Source organism: Pyrus communis, chromosome 14 (genome assembly GCF_041283825.1).
Source record: "Pyrus communis isolate YQ-2024b chromosome 14, ASM4128382v1, whole genome shotgun sequence".
Taxonomy (NCBI): Eukaryota; Viridiplantae; Streptophyta; class Magnoliopsida; order Rosales; family Rosaceae; genus Pyrus; species Pyrus communis.
In genome coordinates, this window is record NC_142578.1 from 2,354,166 (window position 1) to 2,374,289 (window position 20,124).

At 39.1% G+C, this 20,124-nt stretch overlaps 2 protein-coding genes and 1 pseudogene across 3 annotated transcripts; 1 reads left to right on the forward strand and 2 right to left on the reverse strand.

Annotated features, from left to right (window-relative positions):
- Nucleotides 1-25: 25 nt before the first annotated feature.
- Nucleotides 26-2,418, forward strand: LOC137713417 (DNAJ protein JJJ1 homolog; annotated as a pseudogene). Its single transcript, XR_015955691.1, has 3 exons — nucleotides 26-1,679; nucleotides 1,876-1,934; nucleotides 2,075-2,418. The product of XR_015955691.1 is annotated as a DNAJ protein JJJ1 homolog (transcript).
- Nucleotides 2,419-3,829: 1,411 nt separating this feature from the next.
- On the reverse strand, nucleotides 3,830-8,599 carry LOC137712897 (histone deacetylase 5). The gene is made up of 14 exons (XM_068452083.2): nucleotides 8,260-8,599; nucleotides 7,653-7,854; nucleotides 7,222-7,368; nucleotides 6,964-7,076; nucleotides 6,420-6,631; nucleotides 6,199-6,263; nucleotides 5,948-6,118; nucleotides 5,714-5,800; nucleotides 5,415-5,550; nucleotides 5,215-5,336; nucleotides 4,801-4,994; nucleotides 4,516-4,648; nucleotides 4,363-4,427; nucleotides 3,830-4,223 (listed from the first exon to the last, which is right to left on the reverse strand). The coding sequence occupies exons 1-14, from the start codon at nucleotides 8,445-8,447 to the stop codon at nucleotides 4,055-4,057; spliced, it is 2,004 nt and encodes a 667-aa protein (XP_068308184.2). The 5' UTR covers nucleotides 8,448-8,599; the 3' UTR covers nucleotides 3,830-4,054.
- Nucleotides 8,600-9,019: 420 nt separating this feature from the next.
- Nucleotides 9,020-11,461, reverse strand: LOC137712402 (PHD finger-containing protein 6-like). Its single transcript, XM_088684593.1, has 5 exons — nucleotides 11,298-11,461; nucleotides 10,210-10,691; nucleotides 9,690-9,947; nucleotides 9,400-9,508; nucleotides 9,020-9,299 (listed from the first exon to the last, which is right to left on the reverse strand). Exons 1-5 carry the CDS (start codon nucleotides 11,459-11,461, stop codon nucleotides 9,020-9,022), a joined length of 1,293 nt encoding a protein of 430 aa, XP_088540719.1.
- Nucleotides 11,462-20,124: the final 8,663 nt, after the last annotated feature.

The window sequence follows — 20,124 nt, forward strand, 5'->3', positions numbered from 1 at the left end:
TGTATGTAATCCGTGTCCTAATCTCAGCTGTCAAAATCCCATAATTTGGGGCAAACAACTGAAAAAACATGGCGGCGTCGGAAAGGCGGTGCCACTGCGAGGGTTTAGGTCCCCGCGACTGCTCCGCCGACGAGATCCGGTCGGCTTACAGGAAGCTTGCTTTTCAGCGCCACCGGGACAAGCTAGTCCAGTCCGAAGCCACAGCCCAGTTCCAGGAGCTGGCCCATGCCTACGAGGTTCTCTCCGACCCCAAAGAGCGAGCTTGGTACGACTCTCACCGCTCCCAAATCCTCTTCTCCGATCGCAGATCGGCCGCGTCGAGCTCCGGCTCGGGCATCCCCGATCTCTTCTCATTCTTCTCCACAACCGTCTTCTCCGGCTAATCCGACTCCGGCCGCGGATTTTATAAGGTATATTCTGATGTCTTCAACAAAATCTACGCCAACGAGCTCAATTTTGCTAGGAGATTAGGGTTAGGGTTGGACACCGTGCCTGAAGCTCCGGCGATGGGGAATTTAGAGAGTCCGTACGTGCAGGTCACCGCGTTTTATAACTACTGGGCAGGGTTTTGTACGGTGATGGATTTTGGCTGGGAGGACAAGTATGACGTGATGGCCGGTCCGAACCGGAAGGCGAGGAGGTTGATGGAGGAGGAGAACAAGAAGGAGAGGAAGAAGGCAAAGAGAGAGTTCAACGAGACGGTGCGGGGGTTGGCGGATTTTGTGAAGAAGAGGGATAAGAGGGTGATTGATATGATGCTGAAGAAGGAGGAGGTGAGGGTGAGGAAGAGGGAGGAGGAGAGAGAGAGGAAGAAGAAGTTGGAGAAGGAGAAATTGGAGAGGGCTATGGCGTATGAGAAGCCGGAGGGGGCGAAAGTGGAGGAGGAATTGTGTTGTGTAGTGTGTGGGAAGAAGTTTAAGAGTGAGAAGCAGTGGAAGAATCACGAGCAGTCGAAGAAGCATCGAGATAAGGTTGCAGAGTATCGGGAGTCTATTGGAGAAGAAGATCTTGAACTTGATGATGAAGAGGTTTTGGAGGGAGAGGGTGAAGAAAGGGGTGAGCTTGACGATGTTGATGAATTAGGTCAGGAGATTAGAGAGGGGTTGAAGATTGGGGAGGAGGAAGATGGGGCAGGAGTGAGTGATCAGGAGGATGAGTTGCATGAATTTGGTGCTGAAAATGGGAGCGAAAAGGTTGACGAGGCACTTGAGTTGGATGGTGATGAAGATGAATTGGGTGTTCTTGAAGCAATGGTGACTGGGCGAAAGAGTAAGAAAAATGCAGCCTTTTGGGTCGAGCGTGAGGATATCTTGGTGACCGATATTCGTGCGGAGAAGGATGACGATGACACGGGGTTCATGGAATATAATAACCGGAAGAGCGCAGGAAGGAAAGGAGGTGCGAGGAAAGAGAGGGGTAAGAAGAGTGGTGGTGAAGCTAATAATGTTGATAAAAGTGGAAACAACGGTGGTCAGAGTGACGAGAGTAATGAACAAGATAATTCAAATATGAAGGAATCCACATCTCATTCCGTTGTGGAAAATGAGAGTAATGATCAAGGGGATGAACAGATAGCACGAAAGAAGAAGAGCTCAAGCAAAGCCGTCGATAAGAAAGAGAAAGCAAAGAAAGAGGCGAACGACAAATTAAAGAACTCATCTAATGGGAAGAAATCTAAGGTAAAGTCCTTGCTTTTTATGCTTCATGAAATACCATAATGTGTATAATCCACTGGCTTGTTGAGTTTGTAAACGTGAAACTTAGATTGAATGCTTATTTCCTAACTGCGCGTATGGTATGATCCTTTTAAAAAGCTTCTTTGTTGCTCATGCTTGCTTTGTTCCGTTCACTAATTGATGCTATATCCCAAAGCAGGGAGCATTGAAGAATACTAGCAACGCATGTGATACATGTGGAGCGGAGTTCGAATCAAGGTAATTATATTTCTTCTGATGCAATTCATTGCTTCCACTCCTGGTTGATCTGCATTGACATCTGACTGGCATTTATGCACTGCTGCTATAGATAATATTAGATTCTGATCAGTTGTATTTGGATGGTTTTATCATGACAGAAACAAGTTACATATGCATTTGGGTGACACCGGCCATGCAAAGTTGAAATATCGATGAGGGAACAGTTGCTGAATATTAACATGATGTGATTAAATTATCAGCCATAGAAAGAGTATGGCGACATTGGTTGGCGGCGATTCATTCATTTTTTTAAGTTACAGAAATAGTCAAAGATCTCTGTAGGAAGCATTCCATTATTTTTGGTGATCAGATACAAGTACAACGACCCCCTTTTATCATAAACGGTACGTATCCAAAGCTGTCACCCTGTTTGGTTCTTAGCTTTGTGAATTCAACCATGTGTGCACCCAAAAGGAATGAAATTGCCTAACATTTTAGCTCTTGTCAAATTGCAACTTGTATGTTCAGAAAATGGCATTTTTTGTTTTCAAATATGAGCGGTTTATCTAGCAAACATGTTGTGGTTGGGAGGTTAGAAATTTTTGTTGGATTCTTTTGGAATGTTGTTTTAAGCGTTTAAGATGATGATTTCATGTGCAGTGGGTATAACATAAGGCAGAATTAAACGTAGATGTAGAACGTTTAGTTTTCCGACTAGTAGTATTTTGTGCAAGATAATTTGGCACAAGAATGATTATGGGCAACCATGTAGATTTAGTAACGTCTTTGTAAAGTTCACGTTGGCTGTCATTCCAAGTTGTTCTGGAAAATGTGGTAGGGAAAATTTATCTAGTGGGCGTTGTATGAGAATTGTTATTGGCACTCCAAAAATCTTATTCTACACTCCAAACTTTCTATATTTAGAAAGAAATACACTTGTGAGGAGTGTAGAACGAGATTTTTAGAGTGCTAATAACACTTTTCCGTTGTATTTGCCTAAAATTTGTCTACTGTTCTGTTTCTCATGCTACGAATGTCTGAGTCGATAGCAAACAGTTTTTCGGATTTCCATCTAATATCGTGAACTTTAGGTACACGGCTGGCTGGATGCAATGCGGAACGCATGGACGGTCGACTGAAGGTGCACAGAGAAAGTTCGGTCCTTGTATATGTGGAAATGAAATTCCTTGCAGAAAACGGGATGACCTTCACAAGGGGTGGCTTGTACGAAAACTTTTTCCCAGTTCGTCAAGTGTCACGAGCATGATGTCTTGTAATTTGGTAGTGTTCTAGATGTTTTGATGTAATATGGATACGTATACAGAGTTGGTAAAAAGGATTTAATGATGTGTTTGTTGAAGCAGTTCTACTAATTTTTACGAGGGCGAAATGTACTGCCTCTCCGATTTTTAGCGGCGGTTTTTTAAACGTTGCTAAAAATGTTTTTAGCAGCGGTTTTTTAACCGTTTCTAAAAAAACTATTAGCGGCGGTTTTGAAGGTTGCTAAACATATTTTTAGTGATCAAGTATTAGCGACGGTGTGTTAGTCGTCGATAAAAACATTTTTAACGACAGTTCAAATAATTAGGCGACAATTTTTTCTGTCGCCAAAACCTTTATAAAAGTTTTTAGAGGATAATTTGGTCACCAAATCCAGAAGATATCTCAAAACCATCGATAAAAACTTGGCCCTGTCATTTTTTGGGAAGACCTTTCTTGTTTTCAGGCAGACATTTAGTTTGCTTCCCCTGAAATACTACTAGCCAACTTCTTCGCCACACCCTGCAATAAACTGTATTGCACCTTAGGACCCAAACACTGCAAAATTAACGAATCAAAAGGCAAAAGTGGTCATATTTTGAGCTTTATATCTTTAAAAGTTAAGTTCTTGAAAAAAAAAATTGTCCGAACAGTAATAATAAACGATAGTCTTACTTTGATAATCTGCTTAAGAGGCAGAGAGACTAATATGATCCATTTCAAATGTTCAAGGTGCTAACTACCGTATCAATATCAACGCCTAGAACATCTTTACCACATTACAAGTTTGGTCTTAAGGAGGCCATAAATTGCCGTTTCTGGCATAAGGAATTTATAAAAATGAGCTAGTTTACAAACGCTGCAAGGATAAAAAGTTGTCATCCCCATGGGTTAACAGAAGCTTTTTGTAAGTAAGCCATAGCCGCCTTGTGCGAAAGTTGTTTTCCTTCCACCAAGCCCCTCGCGATTGTGTTGACATAATTTTTGGCCGGAGCACACAAGGGAATCTCCCCGGATTTGAAGCCCTCCATTTGTGATTTTGCACACCTGCACATTATTAAATGAAAGCCGACCAAAGGAATTGAGTTCTTCACTACGTACGCATACAGATTTCACGAGTAAATCGATAAGAACACCTCTGACAAAAAGGAAAACAGAAAAACGAAAGAGAATCTTTGATGCATACGTCATTGTTAGTATCGGAATATCATGCTCCTTGCCCAAGTAGATAACATTACCGTACCAACACTTCTGAAACAAAATTGAGCACATCAACAGCGTAAGTGTAACAGTTATGTATAATCATTCTAAAACGAGGAGGCTTATCAAGTTCCGCTACCTTTAGTTGAACCTGTAGAGAATGAGGCTCCTCGCTAATGACCGAGTCTAAACCAGCCAAGTCAAACAAAGGAGAGTTCATAGGAAAACTTGCAACGTTTTCCTGGACTACTACATCGTTAAACTGCTCAAGCCTGCCAGAGAAAACTGAGATTAAAACACAACTATGCCGGATTCAGGCAATTGGAGAATCAATTTTTTAAGTGTGATGTTTGAAAAGAAAATGATTTATACAGAAAGCAGCAGTTAAAACAATAGGACTGATTTGTGTGACAAGAAAACATACGTAATTCTATACAGGCACATATAAGTCTTATCCTGGATGTTGCTTTCGGGATTAAGGAAAGCGACTCCTCCAGGACCCCATGTAAGTGTAGATTCACGACCAAAGAACAAGCGATGAGGGAAGGTCTTCCACATAATCTCCTTTGGGGGAGTTTTGTCCGCACAACCAAGATATGGCCTTTTCATACCTTCCATCTGAAAATCATCTTGCGGATGTCAACAGGAGTGTATGGTGGGAAGAAAAGCGGAGACGAGGGAAAAGAAGAGCAGTATCACAGTATTAATTATCTAATATCCATGATACTATAAGCTTAAAACCAAAACCGCTGCAGTGAAATACTGAAGCTCATAATATGCTTAGTCTGTTTCATATTCAACAACGATATTAGATAAAAGTTTTTGGGTTGCATATTACCTGTCCACCTTCAATATAGCAGAGAAATCTTTTTAGACACAGATTTGATCCAAAAGCGGCATACCAAATCTCAACCTTTGAGAGCTCTGATCTCCAGATGCAAGAATTACTTGCCACATGATCTGGATTAAGTTAACAGCTCATCATATAAACTAACACAAATAGTGAAATCATTTCCTAAATCTCAGTTATCAATTTACCTTGAATACTTTCGTCAACTTTCAACTTTGAGAAGGGCTCTATAACATCTTGAAGAACCTCCTCAAGATGTTTAGGTATGACATTTGGACCTTCATTGTCCTCCGCTTCAGAATCAGAGCTTGAGGTGAGAATATACTACAATTGCAAAACAAGTATCCCAGCAATGTTTGTGGCGAAGAAAAGAAATAGGTGCCAAGTACTGGGAGTCTTGAGATAATCGAGTGATCAAATAGAACTATTGACTACCCAACCAGAAGCAATAAACAACAAAGTACTGATAAGAGAAAAGGAAACGTACCGAAGCTGGAGGAGCTGTTTGATTGGTTAGCGTCTCTGGTAATTCATCTGCAAGGGATGGCCAGAAAGCGCTTAGTTTCCGGCGAACCTGGAAAAAATACATATGCATTAAAGAAACAAAGAATTGACTCACGGTAAATAAAAATCAGGTAGAATGAATACAAGGAGAAATGGATAACCCAACAGAAAGTATAGGAAAAGTATTAAAACAAAAAGGTACAAAATGTTAATATACCGCTTTTATCACACGCCATGTAGACCCAAATGGGTATGCATCTGAAGACCCATGTATAGGATTGTCGTCCAGCAGAACTTTAACACAAGAAAGGGTTGAATTTGCAATAGACTTGAGATTGTATCCTCCTTCTAAAGCCAACATGATTTTTCCATTCGCAAAACTCATCAACTGAAAGACAATAAAATTATGTCAAAAATGATACAATAATCAAGGCCACCTTAATGAGAAAAGAGAAACTGTAAAACAACCTTTTTCAACAAAACTGCGTATCCATATGGTGTGACACAACAACCCCCTAGAGGATCACCAGCAGCTGTTTCAACAAATTTGTAGAAAAAAAAAAATTATCTTACTTAAATAGATATTGAAGATGTGTACTACACTACTACCACAAGCAAAAATTTCCACAACAACAAAATGAAAACTCATTCTGCAACCTGCATTAAACAGAGAAAGTTAGCCCACCAACCTGCATCAAATCCTGCAGAGACTATAATTAAATCGGGATTAAACTCCTTGGCAACATGAACCAAAATATGGTCCCAAACGGCAAAATAGTCTGCATCCCCACACCCGGCATTTTCCCAGGGGACATTAATGTTGTATCCTGCGCCTGCTCCTTCTCCAATCATAGTATAGAAACCGTCATCATTAGCTGGATAAAAACTTCCAAACTCATGCCTGAAAAAACCCAGCACCATACTGTCATCAGAACTAGGAACTTTGATCTTATGCAAGACAAGTCAACCAAACAAGTTAGATGCTACAAGCTCCAATGAGATAACTTTTGATACAATGATAAAAGCTAGAAATTTTAAAGTCACAGAATCCTTGAAAAGTGTAAAAAAATGACCTTGTAAAAAACTTAAATTCAAGAAAAATCAAGGGAACCCCAAGCAGCACATCTTAACAAAATACTACATGATGGAATCTAACTTCAACTTTGTTTATGTTAAACATAGGCTTTAATGATCAAGGAAAAGCACAATTATCAATTCAAAATTCTGGCATACCTATGAACAGAGAAGAATAAAACACGAGGATCCTTCCAGAACATCTTTTGAGTACCGTTACCATGATGCACATCCCAGTCAACGATCAAAATTTTGTTGATACCCAATTCTGGCTGTCAATTAGAAAGTATGAATATGATGCCCTTAGGTGACAACTTACTTAATAAATGCGGAAAACAAAGTCGAATTTTCAAAACAATTATTCCAAGGCTCAAAAGTTAAGTCCTAATTTCTGAATAACTACAAGGCAGGTCATACTTTTTCATTTAAAAGGACACTTGCTGCAATAGCTACATTGTTGTACAGACAAAATCCCATAGCTTCGTCTTGTTCCGCATGATGTCCTGGAGGCCTAATGATAGCCACAGCAGAATCCAGTTCGCCTTTGGCAACTCTTTCCGCCACCTATTTAAGGAAACACCCATAGTTAGGTTGTAAAAATTTGAAATGTAACACATAAGTTTATTTGCAGGAGACACACTTAGACTGAAACTATCTGAAACATGTGAAAATAGCTCCATTTGTAACTGATTTTGAAACTGCAATAAAATTGTAAATCGTGGGTTGAATTCAGAGGAAGATAGGACTCATGATATTAGCAGAAATCAACAGTTTCACATATTTTCACTGTGTAAGGAAATTCTACTCAGCACTTCAAACAAACACAAAATAAGGCCAACAGGAATTACCTCTATGGCAGATCCCGCGGCAAGGTAGGCAGCTTCGGATGATCCTTCATTGAGATATATGGAATTGAATTTCGACGCAATCCGATTTCTCCGTGAATTAAACTGTTTGGAGCTTATATTCCTAATCAGATCAACATGTTTTTTGGTGTGAACTGACAAAATATGCTTGTCTTCTGCTTCTTTTGCTTCCAAAACAACACACCTGAAATAAATAAAAAATACATAAACCGAGCAATTATCTTTCATACACAAAACAAAATTTATTTATGCTCAAATCCCATTTTCTATTATGGCCCCGTTATCATAAAGACGAAAACTTTAACCTAGAAAAACTTTGAGAATCAGTTTCCCTTAAATTCAAAGACAACATACGATTGCATTTGGGCACCAAATACTAGAAATTAAGTTGATTTCTATGGATATCACAGCAGTAAATGTAGCAGCCTATCAAAATTACTGAGCTTTCATGAGCTAAAGGAATACTAGCATTACAAAGATATGTAAACTTTTCTCCTCTCTTTGATATTCCCTCGTTCTTGTTATTTTCTCAGCAGCCAAACACTCATGTCTGATGTGTATACACACACATATGTATAAATGTGTGTACCTCTGGGGAATGGCAGCTGATTGGAGCTTGTTCCAGATTGCCTTAATTCGGTTGGGGTTTTCCGGATGAGGATCGCCGTCTGGTGTGGAGTGCTTACACATCCTCTCGTCGTACAACAATCCTACCCTCCTCGTCCCCTTCTGCTGCTGACCTTTGCTCTCACAGTCAACATCTTCAGCAACCTCCATCCTCTCTCTCTCCTCCCTCTCTCTCTCTCTCTCTCTCTCTCTCTCTCTCTCTCTCTCTCTCTCGTCTGTGAGACCACGAAAGCGGGAAGGGAAGGAGTGAGGCTGCCAACCCGCTGTCCACAAACGTCGAAATTAAAAGCCAATTGCTTTGCGTTGCGTATTCGATCTTTTTTACTTTTATTTTGTTTTTTTTTTATTTTGAACCATCGATGTTATTTACACAAATATAAGTTTAGCCTTATAATTTATTTGCAATAATATAGTTCAAATTTTGAGTATTCGATTTTAACTTCTCACTCTTTTTCTTTCATTAAATTTTTTTTCTCTTTTTCTTTTCTTTTTAACTTTTATAAACAAATCAAGCTTTTGTTTTTATTTTATAAATAATTCAAATTTTGAAAATTTCAAACCGGATCTTTGACTTGGAATTTCAAAAATGAACCCTTTCAGGTTTCTTAATTTTCCAATGTGGGATGATTTTTTCACTTTGTTACAATTTTAAATAATTCAAATTGTACGGACGAAGTATTGCATCAATGTGTTAAATGCATCTTATATGATACCACAATAATTCAGCATAATTCAGATATTAAAACCATGCAATCAGAAGCCAAAACAAACCTCTCAGCGTTTTCATCAGGGAAAAAGTAAAGTCCAACATCTTGAAGGTCAGGAGGTTGGCATTGGAAGATATCAGTCCACAGTTGGGATCGAGGAAGAAAATTCCCCTTGAGGACACGAGGCATTGTTTGTGCAAATCTATAGGCTTTAGGATGGATCTTACAAGGAGGTCGTCCCTTGAACCCTCCGATGAATTCACTTGTTGTAGCTGCATCAATGATGAACCCTCCCCTAAAGAAAGAAATATCAATTAAGCTTTTGCGATACATAACTTCCCGAAATCATGATAGAATATAGAGTATGTAACATCTTAAATGGACAGGCTACCCACCTCCAAGTAACTTGTCGAGCAGGAAGACTCGAGCGATTTAGATTGAGACTAGCAAGCGTATTCTCAAGATCTCTTTCTTCAGCATCTGCATGGTTATGTTCAGCAACACCTGTGTTACCAGATAAATTAATTAAGGTAGTTTCAATTGTTGTCAAGGCAACAACTGAACCAACCTCAGTCGCAACTGGGCTACAATTTCAAAATTTTCACAAGATGTTGGTAACTTCATAGGAAAGAAATGAATTCCACAAATTGCCACGTAAATATGTTATCGGTTTTATAACACTTGCCTGGACTGGAAATAGGTGAGGAGTGCCTCATTGTTGCAACTGTGAACGGTTCCTTTTTTATTGCAGCCTCCATCTTCTTCCGAGAAGTTTCAACATCTGGTCTTGGAACTAATACATCCGCTGGTTGCTTCTCCCGAGCATGCTCCTTTCCAGAAGCTCCCGGAGTCTTTGTTTCAATGGATGTTCCTGGAGCTAAGACATCCTTTGATTGCTTCTCCCGAACATGCTCCTTTCCATAAGCTGCTGAAATATTTGTTCCTACAAATGGAATCAGAGATCATAAGCATTGCACACACAACCATTTATCGAAGTTACAAATTCTGTGACGACCATCTTCACATTTTTAGTAACACGCACGATATTTTCAACAGAAAAAGGTGAATGGATACATCAAATACAGTTTCAATACGTACGAGTACCAATGATATGGAAGACACTCTGTCGATAATAATATTGACGATACAAAAGGGATTTACTTATAAGACAAATGTTTAAGATAAAAGGTTAAAAGATTTGTCACCTTTAGAATCCTTCAATATTGGAAATGTTTGCTGATTTATCTTTGAGATATTTAACATATTGGCATTCCTGCCACAGCTAGGAGGCTTCACGTATCCTGAAGGCACAATGCTGGGATTTGCTTTGATTGCAGGCGTTGGATACTTCGGTGTCGCGATTTTAGAGCCAAAAGAAGACTTCTGGGACATAAGTGCTGTAGAACTTGACTGACCAGGTTTGGAGCTGAAAGTATTTCGCTGAGATCTCGTTGTTTCAACTCCTGATGATAGCCTAATGACTTCTCCTTGTGAAATGTACTTAACTTTTCCAGTCCCGACTGGCTTTTGCCACCTCGAATCATCAAGAACTCTGCTGGGACCTGATGGATGCATGACATGGCGGTCATCTAAATCAGTGGGGGATGCTAAATTGTCTTCCTCTCCGAGACATTCCTCGCAAACCCAATCCTCCCAAGCTTCCATATCAACTTTCCGCATGCAATAACTGAAAAACGAAGACATCACACAAAACCACATTCACCAGTCCATATGGTGCAAAAAGATTACAGTTTGCAATCAGTACAAACCATTACAGTAAATTGTAGTGTAAAAAAGGAACCTTAGGAAATCGAAAGGTGATTCAAAATACCATGCATGAAGGGCATCGAAAGGTGATGAAAGTAATTTAGAATACTTGAGGAAGCTAGGAAGAAACGTCGTTTAGAAGGTTATTTTGTGAGAAATATTCGTTTAGGGGGAACTTTGCGGGATTTGATTTCTACTACATATTCTTCTTTACGTACCCAAGTAGATTATTTTCTTGTGATTATGGTAGCTAACAGGTGAGTTTACATTTGTAGTTAGACTTGCCTTATAACCTTTATTGTACTTTTTATTTATTTGCATTAATAAGTTTTCTATTTCGTCTTCTAATTTTCAAAGGAAAAAAAAGGCAAAAAACAAGATGCATCATGATTTTGGTAGACTGATATTATTAAGAAGACATACTATTCAGTTCTTGATTGACGGGCAAGCAAAGTAGCCAAACTGCATGCACACACAAATGCAGCTACATATATGCTCGTGCAGAGAGAGAGAGAGAGAGTCATACGGGTGTGCACGAGCTATATTGCATTTACGGCAAGTTGCAATGAGGTTCTCATCATTACCACCACCGCATGTATCACAGGGTGCGACCTGAAAAAGAACGCATTGCTTTGTTGGAGACCAACCGTGGCATGTAACAATAAAAAGGGTTAGGAGTAGAAGTGGCATAGTGGCAAGATTGTAGGCTTCTTAAGTATATTGTAACAATTTATTTCGGACACGACAAGGTTGTAGGCTTGACAAGGCGATACTTTAAACTATAGAAATGAAGATTCAAACAGGGTCAAGGGAGTGAGCATATTGTCCTTGACAATTGGACCTAACTAGCATTTGGAAACAAGGTTGTAGTATGTTGTAAAACATATACTCAAGTCAATGTGAAATTGTAACTGGTGAGACAGGGTATCCAATTTATTTCCCTTCAATTTTAAGTAAGATTCATGTTTGAGAAATGTTAAAGGGACTCTCAAAAGTAAGACTCTCTATGAATTCTCTAATACCTCACACAATTAAATAACATATGGTGTACTGCTTCATATTCCGTGCACATTGAAAAATCTCTCGTATAATTGATTTCAACAAATAGACACAAAAGGAAACTCAATGAAAATCGTAAATCTTTGAGAGACAAAACCAACGAAGAAAACAAGGAAATAAAAACAGAAAAGTAAAATCACACCCAACTAAAAATAAACCGAAAAACTTGCAACAACTTAGGACTTGTTTTAATGTATTTTGAAAATGATTAAAAACTCTTTTAGAGAAAATGTCTATTAGCTCGTTTGTAAATGATTTTAAAATGACTGAAAGTAGTTTTTGTGAAATAGATTTTGGGTTCAAAAAGGACTTTAAGTGATTTTTGAAAGACGCACCAGATATGCGTTTCTTGCATGAAACACTTAAAATGTTTTTTTAGGATTCACTTAGATTTTGTATAAGGAATAGTTTGAAAAAGAATTCATTGAAAACATTTGTAGTTATTTTAAAAACACTTTCAAACAAGTCATAAGAATTTTAAAAGCACTTAAAAGACTTCTTACAATAAACACTAAAAGTGACTGTACTTGTATTTTTACTAAAAATTAATTTAAAAAATATTTCATTTTAATTGTTTTAAATTCAACAACAATAAAAACCATCGAACGCGGCCAAATCATAAAAGATAAAAATAATAAAAGAGATTTAGGTTTGTGGAGGCTTTTTAGTTTTTACCATGTGGGTTTCTCTCGGTTCTTGCATTTGATTTGTGTGTGCGTTGGGACTGGAAGAAGAAAGCCACTTGTCTTTGTAGTTGTAGCTGTAGCTAGTAGGGTAGGAGGCGAGGAAGGTGACGAATCGGTGACGAATCTGTGACCCACTCACTCACTCAGCTCAGACTCAGACTCAGACTCACTCACTGCAGAGTCTCTGGTTTTAGAGAGAGAAAGAAAGAAGAGAGAGGGTGAGGGGGAGAATTGTACACTGTACCTGCAATTTTACAAGCTTTCCGAGCATGCAATCTGTGTCTGGTTTGTGTCTCGGAATATTTTTGCTAACCACCCTGAAAAGATGTCGATGCTCGCATGAGTTTAAATTTTGAAATCAGTGTGGTGGACAGACTTAAGCTTCAAAATTTAAACTCATACAACGATGATAAAATAGATGGTTATTATCTCTTAAGATGTCATTTATTTGGGTAACCAATTCATAGGAAAGGGAGATGAACATATTATTCGGTCAAGGTCACTTGATCACGTGTCGTGTTAAATCATTCGATACAAATAAGTATACAGAAATGTTATCAACGGTTGAGATATTTGTCTGTGATGAAACATCAATGATGATATGAACGTATTAAGAGACACATGATAAGATCGTTTCACCTAAGATTTTTCCTAAATAGGTTAGATTAAGAGAAATGATTTGTCTGGACGCTTTTTTCTTTCTTTCTTCACAACCTTATTTATGTCTCTTTATTCTAGTTTGATTTTAATAAGAAACTAAAACAAACAAAATCTTGTACGTGAAAAAAAAAAATGCAAAAATCACTTATCTACAGGCATCTGTTTGGACCCAATTTTACACCATTGGTCCGAGTAATCGAGGCCGTTGAGTGAGCATGTTTCTTAATCGTCGGATAAGATAATTTGCTATTGTTAAGAGATAATATTATGATTTTTAATCATAATAATTATCTTTTAATAAATTATCTCAATTTTCTTGTACAAAATAAGTGGGATGCAAATCACAACCTCGACGTACAAGCAAGCAGAACAGTCCGAGTTAATTTGGATTTGGTAGCAGTGTACTGTGTGAATTAGAACAGCTTGGCTTGGACTCTTCACGTGACATAGCATGGATTGCAAGTTTTGGATAATGGTAAATAGAAAACCTAAGTAGGTTAGGTTGATTGACAAGTAGTCAGAAATGAATTTAAAATGGTTTGAAATTCATTAAATGGGATCAGGATGTATGGATGAGTGATAGAATTATGACAAGAAAAGAAAGCCTAGCTAGGCTAGGTTTTTAATTGCAATGGGATAAGTCAAGGTGGGTTTTATTATCTTTGAAGATTCAACCATCTGAAGATAGGCTTTGGCACCTATGTCACAGGTCAGTTATTTTACGAGTTTAAGTTTCAGTCGGTTTCTACTTATTATCCAGACTGTGCCAAACAGAAAGTATGTTCCTATAAATACAGACACCGTGCAACAGAAGATGGACCTCCAATTCAACACACAACTGCCCTGCGCAAAACCTCTCAAACATCTTGAGATTTTTTTTATTTACTTTTTCTCGCCAACACATCTTCAATTTGGATAAACAGCACTGTGAAGGCAACCGGCAAACACCTTCAGTTTGGATAAACAGCACTGTTGCCGTAGAATCAGCCGATCGAGGAGCACCTTCAGTTTGGATAAACAGTACTGCGTCGAGGCCAACTGGTTACCTATCTAAGTCTCGGTCAAGAAGGGTTTTCGAATCCTTATTGGCAGAGGTCATCTTATTAGCCTTCTCGGCGAGGTAAGGTGTTACGAGTTACGGCATTCGGCGTAGTAGACGCCGAGTGATTTTATGATTGGATATTCACAAGTGAGTTTCAAAGTTCGGCATTCCGATGGCCGAACCACATTCACCATCAAGACATAAATCACATTTGAATACTTGTGTCTGTACAGTCTGGTGTCGATTCGACGTGCTTATACTCTTACGAATATAATCACTGTGACCGAATCGGGCGCCGACGATTTGTGAACTTCGCAGAACTAGAAGCTTTGTCTTCAAGCTTGAGAATCCAAAGGCCGAGATTTGTTCATTCATCGGCCGCAGTCGCAAGATAAAGAAGTCATCAATGCGCTCAACGCAACATCAACAAATTTTACTCCTCGGCCAAGCTTGGTCGACGAGTTGGCACGCCCCGCATTCAACCGAATAACGTAGTTAGTTTATTAGTTACTCGGCTTATGCGCCACGTAGACTTTGTAATTTTTAGGGTCAACATTTTGGCAAGCCCAATGGGACCCAATGCTAAAACTACGAAGTTCACATGAAATATCAAGATGTCAATCCGGCTCCATTTAGCCGATTGCACGAGCTTCTTGAGCACTTGAAAAGAACCAGAGAGGAGAATACACAACGCCTTGAGGAGGATAAAAAATCGTGGGAAGCAGTAAAACTTCTTCGTGGCGTGAGAGCCAAGCAAAAATCATTCGCCTACATGATGAGAATAAAAGCTCCTATTACCCTACAAGAGCAGTGGGTAAATGAAGACAGGGCTCGATTTAATGCCTGGCTAAATGAAGAACATTTTCCTTACGTTTCTGATTACAAATCAATTCCATTTGAAAAATGGTTAAGTCCTAGGGTCTGGGGGGCAATTTTTCGCTCCGACCACAATCCAAATTCGGTCTCAGGAAACTGCCAAGGCGGCCGAAGAAACACATAGGCCACCTGTTGTTTCGGTCGAGACTGAAAGTGTGGTAGGCCTAGAAGAAAATGTTCAAGTTTCTAAGCCAAAACTTGACTCAGAGAATGATTCGTCAAAGGAGTGTTCCAATGATGAACAAGAGCAATACACAACTTCAGACCATAAAACCACATCAATTGATATGGTAATTGAAGACATGGTTTTAACACCAATCGATATGATTATTGGTGATAAAGCTGATATGAAGAAATCCCGTTCAGCTAAGTTGTTCGAGTTGAAAGCCGAAATTGGCGAAATTGGCGAAATTATGCCTAGGGGGCATAATAATTATTCAACACATTCGGCAGTTGATGTTAAAAAATCTATCTTCAAGTCAAAAATATTTGGAGAAAATTTTTTATTCGGCCTAGGGCGAAATCACATTGAAAATTTTGTTATTACAAGGCCTCGGCTTGGAATAAAGCATCGTTGGCCTCCTCCTGACTATGATTTAGCCGTTTTCATTTTCTTTTGCTAAATAAAAAAAAAATTATTTTCTTAACCATTCGGCCTTTCAGGCTGATGCATAAGAAAATAAAGGGACAACGTTTGTATGATTGGATGTTTGAGTTCTTTTCGGTTGCTCTCCTATAATAAAATAAAAAATAAAAAAATAAAAAAAAGCATAATCATGATGTCTGCACGTCATGATGATTTTTTTTTATATAGTCAAAAGGTGATGTTTAGTTGGCCACTTGGCCATTAATTCAACACTGATTTGATTTGAGATAACAAGCATTTGATGGCAGGATTTGATCTGTGGCTTCAGTCAATGAATGGTGTTTAATGGTGAAGTGTTGGCATTTTCCCAAAAACCCACTCGATGGTCTTTATCAGAAAAAGAGATGGCATGCAAAAGATAACATTATTTTAAGGAGGCGATGGCAAGTTTAAGATATAAATAAAGAGCCATCCATTTCGTATGGTAGGCTTTCACGAGGGCTATTCTTTTCATTTAGTGAGGCCGTTCGGTGGAAAAGAATTAGGCCAAGGTTTTATGGCCTCGATTTTTTCAGTCATTGTTTTTGGCATTAGTTTTTTAGTCAAGCGTGCCGAGTCGAAACAATTTTGGTCAAAGGAATGGAAGTTTAATGCCGAATGCATTTTTATTCGGCGGTCTTTTCTCATAGTTCTCGGCCCCGTTTTCTCGACCGTCTAGTTTGTTTCGGCGCCATCCACCAATTGTACCAAGAATCAGGTTCTTCTTGGCCCCATTTGCTAAAATCGCCGAGCCTTGTTTAATTGTGGCAGCCAAGGAAGACCACAACATTGGCAGAGCATAGGTGTTAAGGGAATAATGATACATCGATAGATATCAGGGACTTGATCACGGTGACCGAGGGTTATTGGTCGAGCTCGACTATAATAATCTTGGTCTTAGATTTTTCCACTAATAAGCTTAAGGAAGCAGTAGTCGAATAAGTTGATTTGAAAGATCAGCTTGGCAGCGTGTATTGGCAGGTAGGAAATCTTGGAACGCCCATTGTCATCACGTGTTTTGAGTTAGAAAGCAGTGGACAAAAGAAAAACATGGTCGAGGATTACGCATGCCGAGATTGCATGATGTTGCCGCCAGGACCATATGGGGCCGAAGTCCCCAAAATTATTCTTACGTTAAGATTACATGATGTTGTCCTTGACCACATATTTCTTCAACCATAGCTTTGATCATCAAGTCAAGGTAGTTGGTCATCAAGTAGGAAGAGGGTGATAAAGATATGCATGGCCGATAACATCATTTAAGCCAACATCATTCCAAGCCTTGGTTTTAACAAAGCCATTTGTTAGCATTTGAATTTTCAAAGTCAGGATATGTATGCATGGTTGGGGTTCCAAGTCTTGGTTATGTTACGGGTTTTTGAGCTAGGTAAGGATCTCATGTTCGGCCGATGACCATCTCAAGTTGGTGGGATGGAGATGGCCGAGGCATCGTTTCATATACGGCGAAAGTATTGAGCATTTTGAATATTCTATTTGGTAGGATTACGGAATGCTGTAAAACTTAATTTCCTTAACCATTCGACTTACGAGCCGAAGTTCAAGGAAACTGGGGGGCAATGTTTGGACCTAATTTTACACCATCGGCCCGAGTAATCGAGGCCGTTGAGTGAGCATGTTTCTTAACCGTCAGATAAGATAATTTGCTATTGTTAAGAGATAATATTATGATTTTTAATCATAATAATTATCTTTTAATAAATTATCTCAATTTTCTTGTACAAAATAAGTGGGATGCAAATCACAACCTTGACGTACAAGCAAGCAGAACAGTCCAAGTTAATTTGGATTTGGTAGCAGTGTACTGTGTGAATTAGAACAGCTTGGCTTGGACTCTTCACGTGGCATAACATGGATCTGCAAGTTTTGGATAATGGTGAATAGAAAACCTAAGTAGGTTAGGTTGATTGACAAGTAGTCAGAAATGAATTTAAGATGGTTTGAAATTCATTAAATGGGATCAGGATGTATGGATGAGTGATAGAATTATGACAAGAAAAGAAAGCCTAGCTAGGCTAGGTTTTTAATTGCGATGGGATAAGTCAAGGTGGGTTTTATTATCTTTGAAGAATCAACCATCTGAAGATAGGCTTTGGCACCTAGGTCGCAGGTTAGTTATTTTTACGAGTTTGAGTTTCAGTCGGTTTCTACTTATTATCCAGACAGTGCCAAACAGAAAGTATGTTCCTCTAAATACAGACGCCGTGCAACAGAAGAGGGACCTCTAATTCAACACACAACTGCCCTGCGTAAAACCTCTCAAATATCTTGAGATTTTTTTTATTTTCTTTTTCTTGCCAACACATCTTCAGTTTGGATAAACAGCACTATGAAGGCAACCGGTGAACACCTTCAGTTTGGATAAACAGCACTGTTGCCGTAGAATCAGCCGACCAAGGAGCACCTTCAGTTTGGATAAACAGTACTGCGTCAAGGCCGACTGGTTACCTATCTAAGTCTCGATCCAGAAGGGTTTTCGAATCCTTATTGGCAAAGATCATCTTATTAGCCTTCTCGGCGAAGTAAGGTGTTACGAGTTACGGCATTCAGCGTACTGGACACTGAGTTTCAGAGTTTGGCATTCCGACGGCCGAACCACATTCACCATCAAGACATACATCACCTTTGAATACTTGTGTTTGTACAGTCTGGTGTCAATTTGACGTGCTTATACTCTTACGAATATAATTACTGCGACCGAATCGGGCGCCGACGATTTGTGAACTTCGCAGAACTAGCAGCTTTGTCTTCAGGCTCGAGAATCCAAAGGCCGAGATTTGTTCCTTCCTCAGCCACAGTCGCAAGATAAAGAAGTCAGCAACGCGCTCAACGCAACATCAACAAATTTTACTCCTCGGCCGAGCTTGGCCGATGAGTTGGCACGCCCCGCATTCAACCGAATGACGTAATTAATTTATTAGTTACTCGGTCTGCGCGCCACGTAAGCTTTGTAATTTTTAGGATCAACATGACCATTCACCAATATGTTGAGAAATTAATGTGAAATAATGTTTTGATGTGTGAAGTGAGGTTATTACTAACATAAGATGTCATCATTCTTATTTTTGTCTTTTGATTATATTTTATAATGTGAATAATAACATTGCGTGATATGTAGCTGTCGGTATTATAATTCTTTTAGTATTTGATTAGTGATTGGTTATTGAAGAATATGTAATGCATTAAAGATTTGAGATAACTACTGCTACAGGCATTCAACTTTTAGTTATCTTACATTTTAATTCAGAGCAAGATTTAGACTCTTGTTTCTTCACTGCCATGTCCGAAAAGCTTGAAATGTCCAGCAAGTACGCTTTTGTAAGTTTTCTTCACCTTCTGCGAAGAATATTTTTTTCTAGGCAGATTAAACTCAACGGTAGTCCTTCTAGACATTGTCTGCCTGGTATCTACTCGGCCAGAGCTCGAGTGCAATTTACTCGATGAAGAAAACTTCACTGTGCCAGTTCCTGGTGACATTTGCTTTCTAAGACGACCTGACCTGCCAGTCTATTCAGTAAGCCTTTTGGAACGCATAGATCGCGACATTTCAGAGCGGACCATCTCAAAGGTGTTCGATCCCGAAGCCTTGTGAGATAGTTCCCTTCTAACAGATTTTTTAGTGGCTGCACTTCCAGAACTGCATGTTTCACGAACCCAAATTTCTGGAACAAAAATAAGGAGGCTTTTCATGCAGTACATGGGAATAGAAACAGTAACCTGTTTAGTATAAGAACCCGAATTGGTTTAATACAAAATGCACAATCTCTTAGTTTTACAAATAAACTTTGACGATACAGATACAGATAAAACGGAAACAGGTGCAACCAAGCTCATTCCGTCTTGTGATTAAACAAGGTTAGCCAGGTTGATTAAGCAAACAAAGATCTGACCAAGTCTATAGAGTAATACGATCCAAAAAATTGTGACGAGTACACTCGTGATTGTATAAAGTTGTAGAACTACAGCGAGGTAGCAACAAGGGTATCATAAGAAAGACAACCTTAACATCGGAACTACAGTTTCCGTAGTCCAGATTGTACAGAAAGTTATGAGCTACAGAAGTGCTATCAGGACCGAAATAGAAAACACTGCAAATAAGAACAGATACATACTCATATACGTCAACGTGCATGCCCACTAAAACACAGGGACACACGTGCGGGCACACGCATTTTCGGGTTGGGCGTGAATGCTCCGTCCATTGGTGGAGGGATTTGGCAAAAGCTACGGTAAGCTCAAACTCGTGTGAGTATTATTTTTCAAAAATTCAACTCTTACCACCTAGCACCTATTTGTACCATCTCTCTAATAGAGATAAGACCCACATGGTTGGTGGACTCTACTTCTATTGGAAAGACGGTACAAATAATGGTACAAATATGCTGTA

Excerpts from the sequence above, each read along its gene's own strand:
- LOC137712897 (XM_068452083.2), bottom strand. The coding sequence starts at position 8,447 with ATGGAGGTTGCTGAAGATGTTGACTGTGAGAGCAAAGGTCAGCAGCAG. Across the intron at positions 4,995-5,214 it reads GCTATATTGAAGGTGGACAG|ATGGAAGGTATGAAAAGGCC; the intron begins GTAATATGCAAC and ends GATGATTTTCAG. Across the intron at positions 4,224-4,362 it reads ATTCCGATACTAACAATGAC|GTGTGCAAAATCACAAATGG; the intron begins GTATGCATCAAA and ends AATAATGTGCAG.
- LOC137712402 (XM_088684593.1), bottom strand. The coding sequence starts at position 11,461 with ATGCCACTTCTACTCCTAACCCTTTTTATTGTTACATGCCACGGTTGG. Across the intron at positions 10,692-11,297 it reads AATATAGCTCGTGCACACCC|TTATTGCATGCGGAAAGTTG; the intron begins GTATGACTCTCT and ends TTCGTTTTTCAG. Across the intron at positions 9,300-9,399 it reads GCTCGACAAGTTACTTGGAG|GGGAGGGTTCATCATTGATG; the intron begins GTGGGTAGCCTG and ends TTCTTTCTTTAG.